Genomic DNA, 22,902 nt, shown 5'->3' on the forward strand with positions numbered 1-22,902 from the left:
GATCCTTGCTAAGAAAGCAAGCTCAGGCCAGAGTAACCCTGTGACCCATTACTGACCAGGGCATTTCCAGGGATGGGGATGCTACACAAGTGGCTCAGCACAATGAAGCTATGCCTAAATTTGGGATTCTCAAGTGCCAGTAAAGTACAAACAACTACATTAAAACCACAGATAGTCTTCTGATGTCTACTCCCATTCACATTTTTCCATCTCAGGGAAAAGTTTGTTTGCTTTTTCCAGCATTCTTCCTTCATCCTTCTCACAAATTAATTCATTTTTCGAACAGCCTCAGTATCAGAGCCATTTAATTTGCAATTGAATTAATTCTTCATTGTGGGCTGTGCACCCTCAGATCTGATCCCACATGAAAAAACTATCTAATTAAATTCAGAATCAGCTGGATACATCTCTTGTCTTCATGGTTGAAAGAAAACGCCCTTGAAAACTTAAGTGTGATTTTAGAAGCCACACAGCGGAAGCTTCCTGAATTTGTAATTTTAAAAGAACAGCTCCAAGAGCAGAAATTGCCCTATGCACTCTAAATTTCATAGTATTTAACAGTAATCAGAGAAAAAACAGGACTTTAAGGAATCTTGAAAGGTCACCTAGTCCATCATTCATCTCCTGAGCAAATCATCTGCATCTCAGCATGAGCTGTGTTGCAGCTGAGGTGATCTACACATACAAAGCAGGAAAGGCTTGTAGGGAAAAGTAATGTCTTTTATTAAAGCAATCAATTTGGCTGGAGAAAAGACAGCACAAGCACACACACACACCACCTTGGGAGCCTTCCTCCATTTCTCTCAGCTCATGAGAAGCATTTGCAGAGTTTCAGGGACATACAATAAAATAATCTGTACCTTTCCTGTGAAGGCACACATCCCTCAGTCCATTATAACTGACATATATATAAGTTCTACCCTTAAAGAGATTTAGAGGATTAAGTTCTGCAATCTTTTTGCTGTAAATATCAATCCTGAGAGGACCGTCTGCAACTTGAAGTTAATACAAGCATCTTTCAACTTAAAGCTGCCTCAAAATCATTTCTGTGCTCAGAAACCTCCCCTTAAATTCTTTTAGTCATTTCCCGTTCCAAATGTGTTTTGTCCCAGAGAGAACCACGTGGTCCTGTGACACATCCCCTTTTGCTCCCGCCACAAGCAAGACACATTTCCAAAGACCTAAATCTGACTTCCCCCTCCCTCTTGCTGCCCCAGCACAGAACGTGTGGAGCTGGCACAAACCTGAAGCCGACTTTGCGGGAGTAATGCAGGCAGTTCTCCTTGACGTGAGTCTGGAAGTAGGCAGAGCGGCAGACGGCCCCGCACTCCGGGCAGCAGTACGGGGACTTGTGAGCGTGGATCCTCTGGTGGGCGCAGTAGCTGCACTGGTTGGGCAGCATCATCTGGCACACTTGGCAAGTCTGATGGAAGAAAGGTTATGTTATTTATTTATTTATTCTCTATTTGCTTCCCCCTTCCCCCAGTTCATCCCAGAAACCTTTCAGGCTTAGGGGAAGCTCCAGCACATTCCCCTGCCTACCTGGCATTAGCTCTACGACACACTGTGCCCTGCCTTTGTCATCTTTTTCCACAACAAACCTAACAACTTTTCTAATTAGCCATTTCAAGTGTGTGTATCCGTTCTAAAACCAAGCCCCGTGTGATTTATTTCCCTTTTTCCTTCTACGAAACAAAAACACCAACTTTCAGCTCTTAGCTCTGAAAACCTATGCAGCTACTGCCCTCATTTCAGGACATTTTAAGACATTTGAGAAGGAAAGCACTTTCCTGAGCATGCCCACGTCCTGCACCCAAATCACCAAGAGCGCAGACAAACTCCCCTGTACTCTGGCTCTGAATGCTTGCCACCGAACACAGCACAGTGCTGCCGTGCCTTCCCTACCAAAACCACATCTGTGCCTCCTGCAAAATTTCTTCTAACTGGACCAACTCTGAGCTTTTAAAGAACACGAGCCACGTGTGCTATGATATCCTTATAGGTGCTGCTTGATAACCTTGTATTGGAAACGATGCAAAGACGCTTTATCTCCCTGTTTCTGTGCCTCTTACGAAATCCAGTTTTTTCTTTCTGCTGTTAGAAGGGCCTCAGCTGATAGCAATACAGCTCTGCAGAACAAGCATCATTTACATGTACATGACACAGAGTTCAGTACCCTAACAGTATGTACGTGTGAACAGCCATAAGAGATACCTACCTTCTGATCTGAGCCCTCTAGGAGCTTAAAGTCTCTTCTGTCATTAATAAACACATGCAAAATTATTCCTCTGCTCCTAACTCCAGCTCAAGAATGAGCTACAGCAAGCAGCCAATTATGCATTATCAAACTGGATAATTTAACTGCATCATTTCTTCCACTCCGGTTAAAGAAGGCTCTGAAGAAGGGAGTACATCTTCGTGGCCAAGTGAAGCTTTTAACATAGCACGTGTACACATAACTGGACCAGCCTAAGTCCTTCAGACTTCGCTGCTGGCAACCAGGGAAGAAAGCTGGGGGAGATTTGACAAAGTCTCTCTAAATCTGACAAAAAGCAAAATAAAACCAAATGCAGTGAGGGTCAGCTACGTTTTCTACACCATTGCTACTTCATGGAACATCTCTGATGCTCCAGTATGTAGTTAGAGAATTGTCAAAAGTACTGCAGGTATCAGAGAACATCGTTTATAATAAAATGCACAGCTACAACAAATCCAATTTTGTTTTGTTTTGTTTTGGAGGGGAAAATAAAAAATTAGGCCCTTGAGGAAGGAGGAAACTTCAGAAGTTGTCGAACTATCCGAAAGACGTGATTTGAGATGTTACAAAATAAATTTAAAGCAGAAAAGATTTCCATAGGAAAGAGAAGAATGGCTGGAAGGAACTGTTTTGTAGAATCCCCACGCAGACACCCAAACCTAAACCACATTCAAGGGTATTTCAGCCCTTCCCAAAATGCCCTAATTTCAGCAAGGAACAACAGCACTACTCAGCCATGGTCCGAACCCACAAAATATAAATGGCAATGGGAAAATGGGAAATTAAAATACCCCCAGGACCTCTAGGCAAGGAATATTTTAACTGCTGAGCTCAACCTTCAATTCTCCAAAGCGCTCTCAAATCGACAAAGAAGAGCTACAAGGAGAAACTGATGTTGAGGGCAGTCTCAGCTTTTTTTTTTTTTTTTTTATTGTCTTTTACAGACTTTTTTCTAACCGGGTTTCAATTTGCAGTGAGAAATGTCACTTTTTGGTGTTGCCAGAAGAGGACTCTTCAACTTTGACCCCACCTAGTATTTAAAGCAGACTCAGCACAAACACAAGCAGAAAGCACCTTTGCCCTCATGTTGTAGCGAGAAATACCTTCTCCACAAACCCAAAAATCTGCCTTGTTGAGGCTGATGAAATTTTGATTTTAAGGAAGTGAAGAGGCAGTTTTGGGCTCACCTCTTGCATCCCAATGTGCCTTATCTGGCACCCCCAAAGGCTCCCTTGGCCCCTGGGCAACCAGCACACAGAAAAACCTGAATCTTCACTGCCTGGAGTGCTTGTGCTTGATCTGAAACGTGCCCAAATCACCCCTCTGCCTGCAGCATTCAAGGGGCTTTGTGGCTGGGCAGTGCTGCCTGGGGATGTGCAGGCTACACACAGAAGCAGTGAGCCTCCCCACGACATGAAAGGCCGTCAACAACCCAAAATATGCTGACACAGGGTAGAAATGTTTGGGGGCCAGCTAGCAAGAGGCATCAACACTAACGGTTATCTTCCTCAGACCCTGCAACAGCAGGAAGGCTGCCAGAGAGTGCACATGCATGATAGGGAATAAAAAGCAAGAGTCTGGGGAGGATAAGGAGAAACGAATTTATTGCGACTACGGATGCCGTGGCAGGAGCTGGAAGGATTCCCACGCTGACACCATGCTGCAGAGTGGGGACAAAACAAAAAAACAACCAAGCCTCCGAGTTCAGATTGTCTCATGGAAGAGACGAGAATTTAGGGAGCAAACAGACAAAATGAAGAACGATGAGTCACGGACAAATTAGTAAGAATAACGAAAACTCATCTTTAACCAGCATTGCTGGTACTGTACTTGGGAAGAGCCAACACCGCTTCTCCCTCCCTGCTTCATCCAAGTTCTCCAAAGGACTCCAAAGCCACGGGAGGTAAGGAAGATGTGCCCTCCAGATGGGTTAGTCTACCTGGATTTCCAAAAAGAGTTTTGCAACGCCCTTCTCTAAAGCCTTTCAAGGGAACTAGCTGCTAGGGCATACACGAAGATGACTTACGCATGGATAAACCACTGGTCAGAAGACAGAAATAAACAGCTCTTTCATGGAGGAAGGGCTCTAGGAAAGGTCTGCTGGAATTTGGGCTCTTCAAAATACTCACAAAATATCTGGGAAGGGGAACAAACAGTGAAATGGCAAGGAAGGCTGATGATAGCCTGGTTAACTCAGCATACTATAAATAAGAACCGGCCACGAAGAACAGCAAAAAGACCACAGAGGACTGAGTATCCAGGTAAGCACACAGCAGGTTATGTTTGGCCATTGAATCAATGTGATGTACATGGGAAAAGCAGTCAGCTTTACACACAGAGCAACAACCTGCAAGCCAACCACTGCCACTACAGGAAGGAGACACTTCTGAGATGTTTATCAGCAGTGTTCTGCAGCAATCAAAAAAAATTAGATGTCAGGAATGAATAAAAAAAAAAAAGCAAAAACCAGCATGGGATGAGACAGAAAACATCTCCCCCCTGTACATAATGCCCACAGTTCACTCCTGTATGCGTGGTGGTCACCTCCTTCACTCCAAAGTACACAGTAATGCTGAAAAAGGTCCAGTCGAATAAAATAAAACCGGTAACTAATGCCTTTAAGCTTATTCTCATCCTTTCCTTAAGGCCTGCAAAGGACTTGAGGCCAGAAATCCTGCAATTTAGCTGCCCAGAGGCAGTGCAGGAGCCAAGGGGCAGCCCCGTTTCAGCTCCCCACGTCCCCAAGGCTTCATCTTGGAGCCCAAGTGGCGTTCTCTTTTGCAACGCTTCTGCTTTGTATGAGAAATTTTAACTTGGTTCCAGATGTCACATTTTTATCTCTCTCCTAGTTTTCCATGACTTTTCAAAGAAGTCTGGCAGCAATTTGAGACATTCATTAGTCAGTTATTTCTAAAGCGTGTTACCAGGATATGATTTTGAGTTGTGTAATGTCTGCGTTTCTCATATACTCCCATAACCTACACTTTAATCAAGAGTTATTTATTACAAGTTTTACTTAATTCTGGTTCGCCTGCCACCCAGCATTCAGGCTTTGCTTTCAGAAGTCACAATCACACACACAGAAAAGTGCTCAGAAGCTCAGGCACTTCAGAATACTTAATTTTATTCCCATTTCTATTTATTAACGTCTTCAGAAGGGAAAAAAAAAAAAAAAACACATAAAAACTAAATACTCATTGAAGTAGAGTTAAGGTTAAAAAAACATGCTAGACCAACTCTTTCAGAGCGCTAACTGCAATCCTGAAGCCACAAAGGTATTCATAAAGCAGGAAACTTGAGGATAAAGCCCAGTTTTGCTGTGGGAAGTGCCTGCACAAAGACAGCATCAACGACCCTTCTGCTTCATTAAAACAATTGACTAAATGACTGCCTCGCATTTGGTCCGTTTATAAGCATGTTTTTGTCCAGCCCAGCTGTGCACAGCACACCGGATCAAAGTCAGAGCCATCTCCCTTCTCACACACTGGCAGCACCACAAAATCCCGGCGGGCAATCCTCCTGATGGCTACAGACAAAGCCTGCAAGCAGCCAGGGCACCATCCCATTAACACCCCGCTGGAGGCTGAACCCGGGGCACGAAACCCTTCGCTTTCACTACTTCTGACACAAACCGAAAGGGAACCAGCTGTGGTGCAAGCAGAGACACTTCACATTGGGTTCAGACCCTCTGCTGCTACACAGGGTTAAGGGATGCCGACAAAATTCACATCTATTTAACGAGAAGCCCCCAGACTCCTTGACACGACCATTGCGTAGCTTCAGCTGAAAACACGGGGTTGTGCTGACTGCAAGGCATGGAACCAAGGCTACAAGAGAGGAAAAATTTCATAAGGCTAACAACCTCTGTGTTAAAAAAAAAAAAAGTCATTAAGGACTCAGAGTGAAACAGTTAGAGGGGAAGAGAACTGGTATTTCTGGAACACAAGTGCACTTGTCCTTTACATATTCATATCAAAAATCCCCCACCAGAGGTGCCCCAAAGCCCCCGTCCTTCCCAAATCCAGCCTTTCAATAGCTTTTATTTTCCTGCCTTAGCAGAACTGAGGGGACAACCAACACTTCTGGCAGCCAAGGGACTGCAGGCAGTTTGAGCGGCACAATGTAGATTAGCAGGATGTTTCTGCTATTAAAAAAAAAAAAAATAGAAGGGAATTACCACTTTGAGTTAACCGTTAACTTTGCATTAGCTTTCACTTACTGCCTCACTGGGCTGCATGCCAGCGAGCTGCATCCTTCAGCACGGCTGGGTGGCACGCCGGCTCCGGCAGCCCGCAGCTCCAGCCCTCACCTTCAGCTCCACACCTCCTGCAGGCACAGCTTCTTGCCAGCCCACCCGGCAGTCAGCGTCTCTGAGCAAACCAGACACCTGGAGGATGATTTTTCACTCGGATGGCTTAAAGTTTGTCACGGTGCTACGCAAAATTTTACCTCTGCGAGCAGAAGCGGCCAGCAGAGGATTTCTTCTGCGGTCTTTGTGATAGACAAACTGCATCCTTCCCCCTGGCTTTCTTTGAATGAATAGGTATCATTTCATTAGCCCGTTCAACTTAAAGATCTGAAAAGCTACAAGAGAAACCTGAAGTTATTAATTAAAAGAAAATTCTGGATCCAAACTGATACCCTGAGACCAAGGCATTCAAGTTTTGAAGGAACACGCAAGTCCAGCCCTAATGTGGACACTTTTAACCTCATTAACTCCGTACTCTCGCGGAGTACAAAGATACTTCTGTTTCCTTGGTTATAGCTGCCTGTTTTAACGTGTCAGCCCAGAGGGCCAACGCCACCACGGGAACCTGCTTGGCCGTCAGCCTAAAGGACTTAATTACAATTCAATGCGGAACTTCTCCATCTCTCCCCTCTTCTGCTCACCCCGTCTCACCCCCCTCTCCACCACGTCTGCTCTGTGTCGCATCCCTCTCAGCAGTGCTCCTGCACCTTGTCCAGCACCCAATGCTCCCAAACCCAGTGTCCTTCTCACACCCTCCCAAGACTGACCCCTCCACACACACCCCTAAATATTCCCAAGACACCAGGGTGATTAAGCCCCAGTCAACTAAGGCGTTCAAGTAAAACCTGATTCCCTGGAAGTTAAGGCTCTTCCATAACCACAAAATACGTTCTTGTATTTGCAGCAAAGTATGCAGCTCTAGGAATTGCCAGCTGTAGGGAACAAAGGAATTTCAATGCAAAATGAAGTTTCACACCAGTACCCCATGTGCAGACGATGCTGCATCAAACCAACCTAATTCTGAACGTTCTCAGAGCTTTTCTCCTGCCGTCAGCCCTCATTTTAAGAATTTCAGTTTCCACATCTTTTCTTCGGAGCCGCCAACCAACCACTCTGCCTCTCGCATTGCGACTCGAAACCTGAACTCCCAGTTGCTAAAATAACCCCTTACTGAATGACACTGGGCTTTCACATCCCCACTGTCAAGTCACCAGCACGTCCCCAAAGACGACATGGCACTTTTCCTTCTCCTTTCTCATGACAGTAACGTTAAAGCCCTCTGCTTGCCCTCCACCCAGCAGGGCAGATTTCCACCCATCCATCGGTTGCTGCCCATCTAGCCTCTCAGCTCTGCCTCTTTCTTCTCACCCTGCATTTCCTCGTGCTTCGTGTCCTATCACAGACAGGAGGATGGCAGCTCACGCTCCATTTTTGCTGTGATCTTCACCACGTTGCTTTTTCACTGGCTCCCTTCCTATTTCACCAGCCAACTATTTGCTAATCCCAACTACAAGATCCCAGCCCTTCCACAGAAGGAAGGTTTGTAGGATCCCCTCCCTCCACCTGCAGGGCTTTGCCTGACCCAGCCCAGGACACCATTTTACTCTTTGGGCACCTTGCTGGTTCACGGTCACCTTGGTGTCCCTCAGGACCCCCCAGGGCCTTTTCTGCTGGGCTGCTTCCCAGCTGGGTGCCCCAGCATGTCCTGGGGCTGGGTTTTGGTGGTGGTCCCCAGGGCAGGACTTAGCACCTCTTGGTGAACCTCCTCAGGTTCCTGCCCTCCCACATCTCCAGCCTGCCCAGGTCCCTCTGGATGCCAGCAGTTTGGTGGCACCTGCAGAGGTGCTGAGGGGTACATCACATCCCATCACCCAGACTGTTAATGAAGCTGTTCGACAGGCCTGCACCCAGCCCTGACCCTTGCACACTGCTGTTAACTGGCCTCCAACCAGCCTTTGCACTTGCTCACCACCCCTCCAGGCCTGGCTCCGCAGCCAGCTTCCAGCCCGCCCCGCTGGCTGCTCATCCAGCCCATACCTCACGGCTTTCCTAGGAGGTTCCTAAAGAGGACAGCAACAACAGCTGCACTGACACCAAACTGGGCAGCACACACTGCTCCCTCCTCGTCTACCACGAGGGAAGGCCACCAGCCTGGCCAAGCAGGAGCCAGCAGCTCGCCCTTGCTGGGAAGGCGGCAAGCAGCGGTCTTGGCTGGAGGGAGGGGATGGATCCTGCCCTGCTCAGCTCTGGGGAGGCCGTGCCAGGAGCCCTGGGTCCTGTGCTGGGCTCCTCGATGCAAGGGAGAGCTGGACAGACTGGAGAGAGTCCAGCAAAGGGCCATGGAGATGACAGAGGGGCTGAGCACCTCTCCTGGGAGAGGCTGGGACTGCTCAGCCTGGAGCAGTGGGGGTCAGGGGGAGCTTACCCGTGTCTGTACATAGCTGCAGGGTGTAGAGGGGACTGAGGCAGGCTCTTAGCGGTGCCCAGTGCCAGGACAAGAGGCACCAGGCACAAACTGGAACATGGAATGAACATCAGAAGTACTTTTTTACTGTGTGGGTGACCGAGCACTGGCACGGGCTGCCCAGAGAGGCTGTGGAGCCTCCCTCCTTGGAGATCTTCCAAAGCCGCCTGGACGCGGTCCTGGGCAACTTGTTCCAGGTGTCCCTGCTTGAGCAGGGGTTGGGGCAGATGGACCCTGAGGTGCCTCCAGCCCAAACAATTTTGTGACTCTTTCAAGCAGATCCTTGAGGAGGCTTAAGTCTGCATCCCTGAAATCCAGATCTGTGAACTTCTTCACCCTTCTCCCTGCCCTCAGAATCCTGAGCTCCACAACCTCGTGGACACCACAGCCACGGCTGCTTTTGATTTTCACACATCCAACAAGCCCCTCGTTGTCAGTGAACGTGAGGTGCAGCAGAGCACTGGCACCTCTTGCGCTCGGGTCAGGAGGCTGGCACTGATGTCCAGGGCTCTCCTGGCCTGCTCATGCCCTCCGGTGCTGCAGATGTTTTGTGGACCTGCTCCTGTGAGTGTGAGGCTGCTGCCAGCTGCCTGTACAGGGCCTCGTCTGTTCTTCCCATTTTTTCTGCACACACACCTGCAGCTCCTCATGTACACTCCCCATGCTGCATGCATTGGTGCATGGGCACTCCAGAAGGACACCTCCACCTCCTCCTCCTCCTCGCACCCTTCCCTGCACCAGCAGGGTTTGAGACCACCACCACCACCCAGCCCTTCTGCTCTGGACACTGTCAGCATCACTGGTGCCCACATGGAGGAACAACAAGGCAGAAGGAGCCTTCCCTCTTGGTGCCAGAAGCCCTCAGCTTCCAGCCTCACAGCTGCCCTGCACCATCCTGCCAGGGACTGCCTCTGCCCCCGATCCCCTCCTCGCTCTCATGCTGGTTCCCCTGCGTGCTGACCTCCGTCCCCTGGGGGCTGTGGGACCAAACGAGGGTGGGATTGTCACCCTGTGTGGCAGCAGCCCACACGCTGATTTAAGTGGACCACAGAGCTGCACCCGAGCCTCCTTCCTCCCCAGCCTCTCCTCAGCCCAGCGCGCTGTTCTGGCCTCAGGGTACAGGCTCTGGCTCCTATCCTGCCACTCATCTCTTTGTCTGCACTCCCAGCAGCCTCATTCCCTCCATGTGCTTTCACCATAACATCCTCCAACCCTTTGCTTCCATAAAATCCAGAGGGAAAACCTCCATATAAAAACAAACCAAACAAAGTCAGCCTTTTGCTGGTACCTAGGAATTGCATTCATCGCAGTTGGCTTGGGAGAGGAAGAAAGCAGTACTCTACAGGGCCACGAGAATATTTATTGATTTTTAATCTTGTTTTCCAAATTAAAACATGAACATGCAGGAAAAAAAATAAAATAAAAAAGGAAAAAAACAGCAGAGATATAGCTGCTTTCTTACTTGCTACTTTACTGCTGGGAGATTACCAGTGCAGCATGTGGTCCTACTAGCTTCTGGCAAGTTTAAGCCAATAAATTATAAAACATTGATTTAAGAGGGGGAAGGAAGAAGAAACAGAAAAGGCAGCCATAAAATTGCTTTTAAGTAACTCTAGTGTAGGTGGTACATAAACAGGATACGTCATGTCTCACTGAAAAATCTTACTGGACAAATAAAGAACAACAGAAGAAGAAAGAGAGGGGGAAGAACAAAAGCACAGAGGTGGAGGAAAATTCAGAGGTCCTTAGTTTACGTGTTGTACTTCAAGTCTTTGCTACCTCTGTGGATTTTGGATGGTAACATCAAAAAAAGACAAAAAGCAAAGTAGGAAATGTCGCCGGTTACTACTAGATGGACAATTATGCCCAAGAGGGTCAGACAGTACTCCGAATTCTTGCACATTATTGTGCACTGTTCTGTCCTTGCCAAAAAAAACAAGTAAGCTCGGCCTCAAAACCAGTTTGTAACCTTCGTTCGCTACTTCTACGGGAAACCTCTTCCAGAATTCATTCCTCTGATGATGACAAACCAGCTCCTCATTTTCCATGTAAATCTATGAGTCTGTTCTCGCATCAGCGTTGCCCGTAGGTTTAAAAAGCTCCACTCTGTAAACATCACAGCGAACACAGAGCAGCCTCACACACCCGCTTTGTGAGGAAAAGCAGACCTATAATGAAAGCATGAGGATCTGCACGGGTTTTGTTCATCTGGAATTTGAGCTCCGTTCCGAAAAGGCTACAAGAACTGTCTGATGCTGACAAACTACAGGGGCTGATCCCTGAAGGGAAGCACTTCATTTCTGAAGATTGGATTTCTGGAAGGAAGCGCCACAACCCTCACCTTAATATTGTGTCTTGTGCGGTACTGAAGGAGACCCATCGTAACGCTTCAGTTCTTTGCCAAGCTAAACTCATAAAGGTCTTTTAATTTCCCCTCGTAACATCATCTTTCCACTTCCCCAGTCGTCCAGCCTTCATTTATTCCAGCTTCTCCCTGATACACGCGGAACAATGCATGTTCCTCCCGGTAAGTAATTGCTAGCAGCGACAGGGAGCATTAACAAGACCCTGGCTGGTGCTGCAGGTTGACTCGAATCCCTCGCACAAAGTGGTTGTTCAGAGCCTTCCTGCAACCAAACACATATCCTGATTCTCTATTGCTTCACCCCATTCCTACGCAGTCCTCACAACCATCTAGGTACTCCTGTAAAACAGCCAGTTTTTCCCCCAATGACTTCTAACTCTGTTGGTTCCACAAATTTTACCGACACATCCAGCCTCCAAGGTCCTTAACACAAACATCAGCTAGGATGTTAGAGCTGGATACAGCCACCCCTCGGGCAGTGCTACAGGCAACCTGTCCCCCGTTGCAGTTCCCTCCTCTTTTACCTGATTCTGCTCCAACCTCTTAAATTTACTTCTTCAGTAGAGCCGTTCCCCACACAGCACTCCTGTCAGCCATTTCACTGAACATCTGGACAATTAGGATCTACCTAGTTCTCCAATCCAAAAATAAATTGCAGAACATGCATATCGGATTAATTTGGCATAATCTAGCAACTATTTAATCAGACTCCCCCCCTCAAAAACACAACTTGCTCTAGAATATAACACTGACGTAGTCAGACCAAACAGACCTGAAGTTACAAGACATCTGCTTCCACCTCTGGAACATCTGGCTGGAGATAATACCTGCATGCAGCACGGCAGCCTGTGTGATCAAAATCCAACCTACCAGATATTCAAGCTCACACACTGTTTTCTTCTTGTGATTCTGCAACCGAGGAGTAAATAAATCCTATCAAGTGATGATTGCAAAAATGGCCTCACAAGTCTCCAGAAAAAAAAAAAAAAAAGGTAAAAATAACTGAGATCCATTAATACGATCCAGTTAAAACACACATCCAGTAAGTCCTGTTCTATTTCTGAAATGGATTAACTTGTAACTTACAATCCTATATCCTCGCTAAAAGCCAGAGAGCCCACCTTGCCATTTAGCTGCCTTCATCTTACGCATATTCTATACAAAACGAAGTCCAGTCGGATTTCCCTGCTGTACTTTGAGTAACTGCAACCACGTAGCCACTGGAAGCCCAAAATGTAATATTACAGCCAAGCTCTCAATCATTTCTCTAAAGGTCTTTCTGCTCCACCTTCTCACTCCCAGCATCATTGCCTTCTCATCCCTGTAGTTGCTCCTGATCTCCTCCTGTCCCGACTGTCCGGGACCACATCCACGTTCCTCTTCCCTTCTCCAAAACGACCAGGATCCATCGATGTCACTCACATTTTGGCCTCACCTAGGGAACTCGTTTACCTGTTATCAGCCCCATTGATACGGACTTTACCCAAGGCCATTCAGAAAGATAAGACAGTATTTTCCAAACCACTGGCAGGAATAAACACACAATTTGTCTGAGTTTCCTTTTGAACAGATACAAGAAACATGAAGATGTCTAACTAATTCAAACAGTCGCGGTAAGAAATTCCAATTAAAGTGAGAAGTCTTAGGTACCGATACAGGATAAGTTTTCTCATGGAGTGAAGCCAGCTTAAGCTGCATCCCCTCTCCAATCCAATCACTCCTGCCTCTCGCTGCAGCTCACTTATCCTTCAGTTATTTCACTGCAGCCTGAAACTGGGTAACTGCAAAGTATCATACTGAAAAAATTAGCCTTCTACTTCTTTTCTCAAACAACCCTGTTGGATAAGACATCTTCCCTGCCTTCCAAACAAGGTGACATTCTTCTTCCATACCAAGCTAGAAAGCTTCTTATTTTCTTGTTTCTCAGATTGTGCACACATTAGACGTGCATGTGTCATAGTTAATAATCCAAATTTAGTGTCACACAAGAGCTCTAAAGAACACCAATCAAACATCAACCCAGCTTACTTTCCATTTGTCAGGGGTCGCCATCTTTTAGTACAGACCTGGGAACAGCAAATATGCCACTGCCACCCTTTGTCTTCAGCCACTGACCTTTCCCAAGAATTCCCTTTCCTGGGATAATCTGGAAGCAGGTACTTGAATAATCACTTCAGGCAACAACACAACAGGGACCTGCTCTGCTACAACCAAAGTTAAAGGGATTTTTTTTTCCTGTTTCCTGAAGCTCTTTAGAACATGTAAGCCGAGCCACAGCTTTACTTTGAAAATAGCAAGACGCTCAGTCCCAGAATTCAGACACAAGCTCTTCTCCACGCATCCTGAGGAAGGCATAGAGCAAGATACTGAAAAACACCAAAAAATACAAAATACTATAGTGTGATTTCTGCTAGCGTTAAGAAACGATGACAATGTTTCCCCATCCCAAAGACAGCTGTTTCTAAACCAACGTCTCAGTAGGCTGAGAAGAACGTCAGGGACGAAAGGAGTACACAAGAGTTTTTGCTCAAATGCTTAAAATTACAGCAAACACTAGATAATCAGTCCCTTGAGACATGGGGATGTGGTTCACGTCTGAGGTTGTCCACAACTGTTTATACCACCTCTGCATGTTGGCATCGTCCCGCAACAGGAGCACGCTCCAGATCAAGCACGGGCACACAACTATGTGCTGAATTCACTGGAGCACACAATATGGAAATTATGTCAGATTTAGGCTTCTATGTTACCTGCAAGAGGGGAGAAAGTATCTCAGGAGTATTTTGTGGCTGCTTCTACCACCTAAGAAAGTGCTTGTGAAACTAGCTGTTAGGTCATCTCCTGCTCCTACCAACGTTCCTCTTTTTTTTTTCTCTGAACTATGTGAGAGTAGAAACCTCAGTAACAAATGCAGAGCTGGTGGAATCCCTGCCCATGGGGGCTGGAATTAGCTGACCTCTAGGGTCCCTTCCAACCCAAACCATTCCATGGTGTGTAAAACCTTCAGCTCCTCCCTGCCCCAAGCACACCGTGTCGGCACCTTTTTGCTGTGATGACTCAGAAGTTGAGCGTGGCACCCATCTCCTGTATGGACCCCCTCCAAGACCAGCTAATTTCAGACTGATTGCTGAAGGCCTTAGTGGTGACACAAAACACCTTGGGTACTGCTACAAGGCCGAGGGACGTCTTCCATGAGCTACTGCTAAACCTGGACACAAACAGTAATGGGCCTACGGGCCCAAGTTCTTTTTTCCTTTAGAAATGTAACAGTTTTGCTGAAATGGATGTTCTGTGGGATAGGTTGGGCATTAGGAGAAATGCCTTTACTGAAGGGGCTGTGCAGCTCTGGAACGGGCTGCCCAGGGACGTGGCTGAGTCACCACCCGCTGAGGCCTTCAAGACACACGTAGCTGTAGAACTTCACAGTGTGGTTTATGGTGGGCTTGTCAGTACTAGACTCAAGGTTGGACTTGGTGATCGTAGAGACCTTTTCCACCCTGAATGATTCTGTGATTCTGGGAAGGGCACAGGGCACCAGGGGGTAATAGGGAGCAGGGACAGGAGATGTGCTGAAAAGGGCCTCCCAACACAACACTGCAGAGGATGGACGCAGCCCTTTGAGTATAAGCAAGGGAAGACCAAACAGTGAGGAGAGGGCTTTGCGAGCTCTCATGTCCCCTCTTTTTCTAGTTTTTCAACAGCTATATTCAGAAAAACACTTCAAAAAGAGATCTCACGTCTAGCAAACCAATGCCTCTCAAAGTGAGAGGCATAAACTTTTCTTGGTTAAGTTACAGAATAAATTATTTGATTACAGTCTAAAAATACTATCAGACATTTGTTCTCTCTTTAAGGAGCTCTTGAATTGATAATCCCACAACAAAAATAGGAAATACATTTTTAATGCCACTGATTAACATTTTAGCTCACTTAGGAGCACTCGCTGTATCCCCTCACCTGAAGGCTTTTCATTCCAGACTGCTGACATTTCCTAGAAATGTATTATAGTCCCAAACCAAGTTATGGCATTGATAAGAGTGCAGTGCTTACTGGTCTGCCTCAGGTAAGAAATGTGATTATGTGGCCACGTCAATCCCTTCCGGCCTCGCTATTTTTCATGACACAACCATTCAGCCATAATCTATTTTTTGCTGCTGATGAATTTAAGAGAAAGATAACAAAGCATCTAAACGGGGCCACTGCAAGCCCATGCTAGTAACCTCAATGCTCCTGGTGGACATTTAACAAGTAAAGGGAGGCTCTGGAGCATGCAGACACTGCAACGGCCATGGCAGAAAATGGTGGTCAGACCCCAGAAGGTCACGGGGTGGCACGGTGTCCTCATTCACGAAGCTCATGGAGCAGAGCACTGGGAGTGGAGCTGGCAGCCAGACGGATGTGGAAAGCTTTCATTTCATGCAAAGAAGTAAGCAAAAAGGATTCCTCCTCCTGTTCAACTTTAGGACAGTTCATACTTAAACGGAATTGACCATATCCTCTAAAATAAATTAAAAACAAACAGCAACCACAACAAAAAAACCCTACACACACACACACACACACCGAAGTGTATCATCATGATATGTAACGAAGAGCATCCCCTTCCTCTTCATCAGTAGAGGCTGCTGGCCTCTCAGCTAGTTCCATCCCAATATACGCTTTACCAGTCTAAAAGTTAAAAAACAGCACCAAAAGTTCGAAGTATAATGCAAAGATTTTGGCACAAGTTCTAGGAAAGGTAAAATTAAGCTCTGTCAGGTTTCCTGTACCCAAGCCTAGAGCACAAAAGCCTGTTGAAGGCACTTCTCAGCACTTGATGTGCTTGCTGGTGATCTCTGATCTCCAACACCATCTTCCTTTGATGCTCAGAAGATCTCCATAGCCTCCCTCCAGCTATTTTCTTGTCATCCCCATAATTAAAGACAGTCCCCACTTTTTACTGGCAAAGGGTAAAAAGAAGGTAAGCAAGCAATGCCAAGACATCCCTTCAGATGCACACATCCGGGCCCACACATATCCCAAATGTTCCCTGCAAGCACTTTTTTTTTTTTAAACAAAGCAACTCATTTGCCACTACGCCACCTACTTCTTTCCCTAGAGGACAGTGTCTTTAAACTCAGATTTAACTAACAACATTAAAATGATGACTTACCAGTCTCTCATTATCTTCTGAGGTTCTCTGGTAATGAGCCGCTAAAGCAACGTAATCCTGCGCCTGCTTGTTACATTCTAAACACTTGAGTCCTTGACGGATTAGTCGCAATGGGTCCGTGTACAGAGGCAAAGCGGGCTGAGTGTTTGTAGAAATTCCTACCCCGTTTCCTGAAGTAGCATTGGGTTTACGTGAAGGAGAGGGCGAGTGCAAAGTCTGAGGAGCCAAAGATGCTGAAGAGCTTGTAGAAGGTGAAAACATTTGGTCTAAGGAGATCGGTTTCATCAACAGCTGAGAACACTGCATGATAAATCCTTTGCTCTTATGATCTCTTGCATGTTTAAGCAAGCTACACTTATTAAAAAAAAGTAGCATAGTTGAACACTGAGTGCACATGACTTCAATGTGAACACTTCGCCTACTATAGTGTTGAGTCAGGCTTTTCTCTAAGGCAAACGAATCCCCACATTCCAGGCAACAGTACCCAGAGGCAGGTAAATTAATACTGGTGTCAGGTGGAGGGCTAAGGTTGGGAGTATATATTGGCACCGGATTGGCACTGTGCAGTACTTTGTTAAATGCCTCCACAACGACAGGAGCAGCTTTCTTGACTTGATGCACCAGCGGCACCGACATTTGAGTCACCTGAGGCTGATTCCGCCTCTGCGCTGATGACTTCGCCGTAACAGAAGCAGCAACACTGTGCGGAACTAGGTTGAGATTTGCCAAGTGCACGGCTTTGGGAAGAAGGCTGGAGGTGGTCACGCTGGATGGCTGCACCACGATACTCTGCTGCTGCCTCTTGCTCAGCTGCTGCCCAGTGAAACCGACTTTTATGGCACCGCCGCTGCAGTTTGGCAGAGGAGATAAAGACACGGCAGAGGTGCTATTTGCAGCAAGATCTGTTTTCATACCATCTGCGTAAGGACTCGCTATGTTTGACAGCTGGATAGCCAAAGCAGCCCCATTTTTGGTTGAGTTCTTGCTAGCCTCACTTTCCATAACTGCACTAGTGTCAGGGGAAGGGAAGGATTTGATAAACTCTTCAGCAGATGAGGTTTCTGCAGGTGACTCTTCTAACGATTTACCCAGCTCGTCATTTTCTGGCAAAATTCTAGTAACAGTTCTTTTGATCTCACCAGAGGATGTCTTGATAGTCTTTATTCTAACTTTGGGAATAGCTGGCGGAGAGCCGGCTGCCATGGAAGGCGAGCCTTTCCCACTGCTGTCGCTGCACACGCTTCGAGGACTCTCGGGCTGCTTGCTGGCCTTCCTCACCACCTCTAAGGGGCTTCGCGGACTCTTTGGCGACTTGGGCATTTTTGGACTTCCCTTTGTCCCATCTTTAAAAGGACCAGGTTCCTTTGTAAGATTCGGCTGATCGCCTTTGGGAATACAGGCAACCTTTTTGGCCTGAAGAGCTACTAACGCAGCCACGCAGGATGACAACTTCGAATGAGTTGGCTTTAACCTCTGGCGAGGTGGTACTGACGAAGACATGTTCAGATCGGGCACAGACCCTTTATCTTCTCCTAAATTATTGTGAGGGAGATCTCCAAACACCAAGCCTTCTCCAAGAAAGCTATTAGTATCTACCAAGTCCTTGCTTGACTCCACAAACCTCTCTGCTGCTTTGTCTTGGTCTCTCCTGCTCATTTCCAGCCTACTATCTGGCTGGAAGTGGATCTCCATCTTTTGATCCTTTTTACAGTACTGATCAAACATGCTTAATTCAGGCTCTGGTACCTTCCTAAAATGATCTAGTACTGAGGCTCCTGTTGGTATATACATGGAAGGCGGTGGAAAATATGGAGTTTGGGCATGTTTCAGTTTATCACCAATACTGTTCTCTTTGAACGCATCCTCTGGTTCAGGGCTGGAAATCGGGCTAAACTGACTAAACGTTGGCAAAGGCTCCGATTTGGACTGGTCCAATTTTTCAGCATAACTTCTTGAGCTATCGCCATTGATAAAAGTCGACTCAAACTTCCCATAATTATGCACTAAAGCATGAGCCTCTGATGGCAGATCAGAGCCACGAAACCCGTTGTGCAGCAGACCAGTCCCCAGGTGATTTCCCTCCTTCTCTGCTTCAAAGGACTCCTGGCGACTCGTGTTCTTCACTATTACACTCACAACAGGAGCATCGGAGGGAGGCAAAGAGTGGGACAAGGACACATTTTCATCTATACAGATTCCCGATGACTTCAGGTGATTCTCGTTCTCCTCCCCAGCTGACGGGATGGTCTCCTTGGCATCAAGGCTTGTTGGATCAGGGATGTCAAAAGCAGCCAAGAGGTCATCAAAGTCTGGGGTTTTCATGTCCCCCATGATGAAAGCTACAATTAAAAGCAAAATACATTGTTAAGGTGTAATTGCCAGAGGCGCCTTAGAAATTAAACTTATATTCACATTTTAAAGAAAAGGTACAGCACTGAAGAAGACTCTAGGGCAGAGTGTAGCTGCACTCCACAGAAGTTCCCTAGGCCTCTAACCTTAGGTGTTGACCACACCAGAGGAACCTGGTGTGCTGACTCTAAGAGGAAATGTACAGAGGGTGGAGCAGAGTGGAGACACCATAGCCAGGCTCAGTGATAAGATGGGAACATGAACGTACATCGGAAACGATAAGCTGCATATTTGCTACCTCGGGCCAACTGCCTGCCGTGTTTTAGACAAAATGCTGTCCTTTTGATGAACTTTGTCCATTCTAATACCAAAACACACCTCCATCCCAAAAGCTACTTGCCTCCAAGGTGTAACCACGCCTCTCTGGGAAACAGAAATCTCTACAGAGTCACTTTATATCTTTTCATGCGTTTGTAGCCAGATAGTGTTACTCACACTCTTGGTATTTGCACGTGCTTTGCAGACAGTGAATTTATCACAAGCAATCCAAAGAACCTGTGCATCTGTTGCTTTAATAAATTGCACTACTCGTTAATCAAGCCATGGTAGTTCTCACTGAACATGACCAAACTCCTCAAGCGTGGCCGTGGTAGTTCATGGAACGCGACTAGATTAAGGGTGTGTTACTTTATTTGTGCATCTGTCATCGTGATGGTTCAGTACTCTGAATGTGGCTGGACTTAGGATGAATTAAACATCTCCCCCAATAAATTTACCCTTTAATGCAATAGATATTATTTCTCTCAAGGACAAACTTTGTAAGATGTTGATGCAAATGACTCTTATGTGACAAAAAGCACAAACTACCCAAAACACTAACGCAGCATGGTACAAAGGCTAGAAACATCTGCTGCAGACACTTCAACTTCCATTTCAACTACTCCAAGATTGACTTTTGACACACAAAGATATTTGCTCTGCGGGACCCACCTTTTTTTAAACACAGCTTGCTTGGCACAAAGATATGCAGGCCAAGCAAGCTCTCTAGGGAAAGGGAACCCCACTCTGGCTCCTCCTGGCCCATCAGTGACCAATATCAGTTCAAACTGCGGCCACCAGGCAATTTTCACCACACCAAGGGTCTCCCACTAGCATCAGTTCTCAGTTTTTGTCATCTTCACTCCTTCTGCCATGCTGCTTCGGAGGGCAATCGTGGGGAATGAACCTCTTCTACCTGCACTGCTCCTGGACAATCAGCAAAAGCTCAGTTTCCATCCTGTTCAAGCCACAGGGACAGATGACAAATGACAGGAGCTGTTCATCTACAGTCCTGCAACACCACCTCTCCTCTCCAGGTTGTCTGCGGAGCTGCTCCCGGTGTTGCAAGCAAACCAGTGGGAGATGGCATCCCCTTCACATCTGGTCCAAACACAACCTTTTGAATGTAACCGAGCCCACACGGAAGATGTTGTTTCAACCTGATACCTCCAAGAACAACTGTCATCATGAAATTCAACTTAAAAGATTCAGAAGTACATTACTGTTTTTTTTTTTTTCTTTTTTTTGAGAGCTAATACTCTGAAGAATTCAATCCTCCTTCAAGGCCAAAAACCTAGAGGTAAACAGGTAGGCCAAGAGAAATAGGCCTGAAAACTGAGATGACTCCCTACGCAGGGCAATTTAAATAATACAAGTCTTCAGTAAATATTTCAGTACAGCCGCTCAAAGCAAACTGCGAACCAGGCAGGGGTTATTTGAAACAGTGGGCAATCCTTAATTAGATAATGATGCCACCAGGCCCAAACTGCCCAAAGACAAAGTAAAGGATCAGATCCGAATCATAACAAGAAGTGACGTTCCCAGCCAGCTCTCTTCACAAGCCCTCCAGAAGGGAGTGGGGCTTAGACACCAGCCACAGAGCCCTACGACAGCAATAATAAAGCTCTGATGAGATGCATGATGAAAACTGACAGCACAGAATTGCTTGAGCATTTGTGCTCACTGCTGTATGGGGTTTGCCCCCACATTTAACCGAAATGTTGGTGCGACAAATAGACTTCCCAAACATTTAATGAGCCATCATTTAACACGTTTCATTTGAAAGCAAACTGCTGTATGCAGGGAGGAAAAGGCCCAAAGAGCACCAAGTAAACTTGCAGAGCACCAGTTCCTGCTTGGCAAGGAGCACCCACAGGCAAAGTCAGTCCTGCCACACTCACTTGACTTGGGCTGCATCTGTGCTGCCAAAGCCAGCAGCGAGTGAGAGAGACGGAAGGAGTGGCAAGAGCCCAAAAGAAGGGGGAAGAGCTGAGAGCAGAGGTGCAGGCAGGGAGGAACAAGGACCTTGGGATGAGGCAGAGGGAGAGAAAGTAGCTGTTTGACACCTCCCCCAACAGGCTGGGAGCTGCTAATTGAAGGCTGCTTTTATTATTTGTGACTGGGTTAAAAAAGTTCATCAAATGCCACATTTAAAAGCAAACAAAACAGAACTCTTCCTGGCAGACTGCTGGTAGAGGGAACCAGCATTTCTATTTCTAGAGCTGGGCCAGGAGAAATCACCGCAGCACAGAACGAGGCATACTGGTCTTCGAGCATTAGTTCAGCCGTGCCTACAGACAAGCCCTGGAGGTGTTGCTTTGGTTAATCTACTCCAACACACTTCTGTGGAGATTTACTTGGCTTAAAAGTGGCTCGCTGTGGTTTAGCTTAAACTTGTTCTCATTCTTAAATTAAACCACAAATATGAATGTCCAGACAGGGCTCTGCAGTAATTTACAAGTCCCATCCCTCAGCCAGGTAGGGCAACGGTGCTTTAAGTCCCCAAAGCCCAGAGGATTACCCATATGCTTCAAATCACCAGCACTTGATAATGAGTTTAGAAACATCACAGATTATTGCAGTTGGCAAGGAGCACAGACCTGAAACCTCCCTTTCCTTTGGGTGGGAAAACTTGTGCCAGTTGGGCAGGAGCTAGGCATCGTTCAGCTGCTGAGATTCCTGGCACACAAATCCCTACGCGAGGAAGACATTTCGTTCCGTAACCTGGAACACCCAAGTTTTATATACAGAAAAATCAGCTTGCCAATCACTCGACCCTTCTCTTCTCGCCCCCAAATACCTATCCACATCTCTGGATGTGTATTTTAAAACACGAGGCAAAAATGAATCCAAGGTATCCGCAGCATTACAAAATAAGCTTTTCTTGGAAGAAACCCTGCATTTTCAGATTTCGTGTACGTCTTCAGGCCTATAAAAGACAAGTTCGTGTTCTTTACTATTATGAGAAGAAGCCTCTATTCAAGCATTTCTACACAAAACCGCATCTTAAACTTGTCAAAGCTACAATTCCTTCAGAAAAGCAAAGTTGGACACAAATTCTAGAGAAGACTGCATACACATCTTGCCGATGGAAGAGATTATAAGTGACATAAATTTAAAACTCTGATTAGACACCACTTATTTCTGCTCTTAGATAACAAACGGGACAAGTATATTGAAGAAATTCTGCCCAAACTTTCCACGAACTGGCTTGTGAGGAAAGCAGAAAATAAAGACTTCCACCCTTACTCTATCCTTCCATTGCTAAAGACTTGCCTTAGAAACAAAGCTCAGAAGCCAAGTTTCTCTCTCTGGTTGCCTATAAAAGACATGGAGGTTGAGACTTCCAAAGCAACGGGTTAGATCAGTAACATACGGAGATAACAAGGACTCACGGAGTAAAACACATGTATTTCACTGTGCAAAGCCAACCGCAGAACAGCGTGTTTCTCCAGGAGGCAGGGAACCTAGATGTCTCCATGCCATCCCCGCGAACTTGCTGCAGGCGCTACGGCAAAGCCTAGGGCCTTCTGCTCTGGCTTAAGCTTCCCAACTCCGCAGAGGTACCTGAGTACCCGGTGTCTCCCGCACACGTCCTGTACAAACCTTTCACCAGCAGCGTTATTCCTGCGGACTTTGGGAGATCCGCAGCGGCTCCTCTTCTCCAGACTTCCAAGCAGCGCGTAGCATGCTGCTCGAGGAGGAAGTTCAGGCTTGCCACCTAACACAAGAGCACAAAAACGCAATT

At 46.6% G+C, this 22,902-nt stretch overlaps 1 protein-coding gene across 2 annotated transcripts in view; it reads right to left on the reverse strand.

The window, feature by feature from the left end:
• Positions 1-22,902, reverse strand: part of ZNF592 (zinc finger protein 592) — a 40,583-nt gene that overhangs the window by 16,743 nt on the left and 938 nt on the right. For both annotated transcript variants that reach the window (XM_027465905.3, XM_005017208.6), the window contains exons 2-4: positions 22,761-22,875; positions 16,488-18,826; positions 1,245-1,423 (exon numbers count right to left, since the gene is read on the reverse strand). In XM_027465905.3, the coding sequence (XP_027321706.3) occupies positions 1,245-1,423; positions 16,488-18,818 (2,510 nt within the window). In that variant the 5' untranslated portion in view covers positions 18,819-18,826; positions 22,761-22,875. The remainder of the gene's footprint in view (positions 1-1,244; positions 1,424-16,487; positions 18,827-22,760; positions 22,876-22,902) is intronic.

The sequence above is a fragment of the Anas platyrhynchos genome, chromosome 11 (genome assembly GCF_047663525.1).
Source record: "Anas platyrhynchos isolate ZD024472 breed Pekin duck chromosome 11, IASCAAS_PekinDuck_T2T, whole genome shotgun sequence".
Lineage (NCBI taxonomy): Eukaryota > Metazoa > Chordata > Aves > Anseriformes > Anatidae > Anas > Anas platyrhynchos.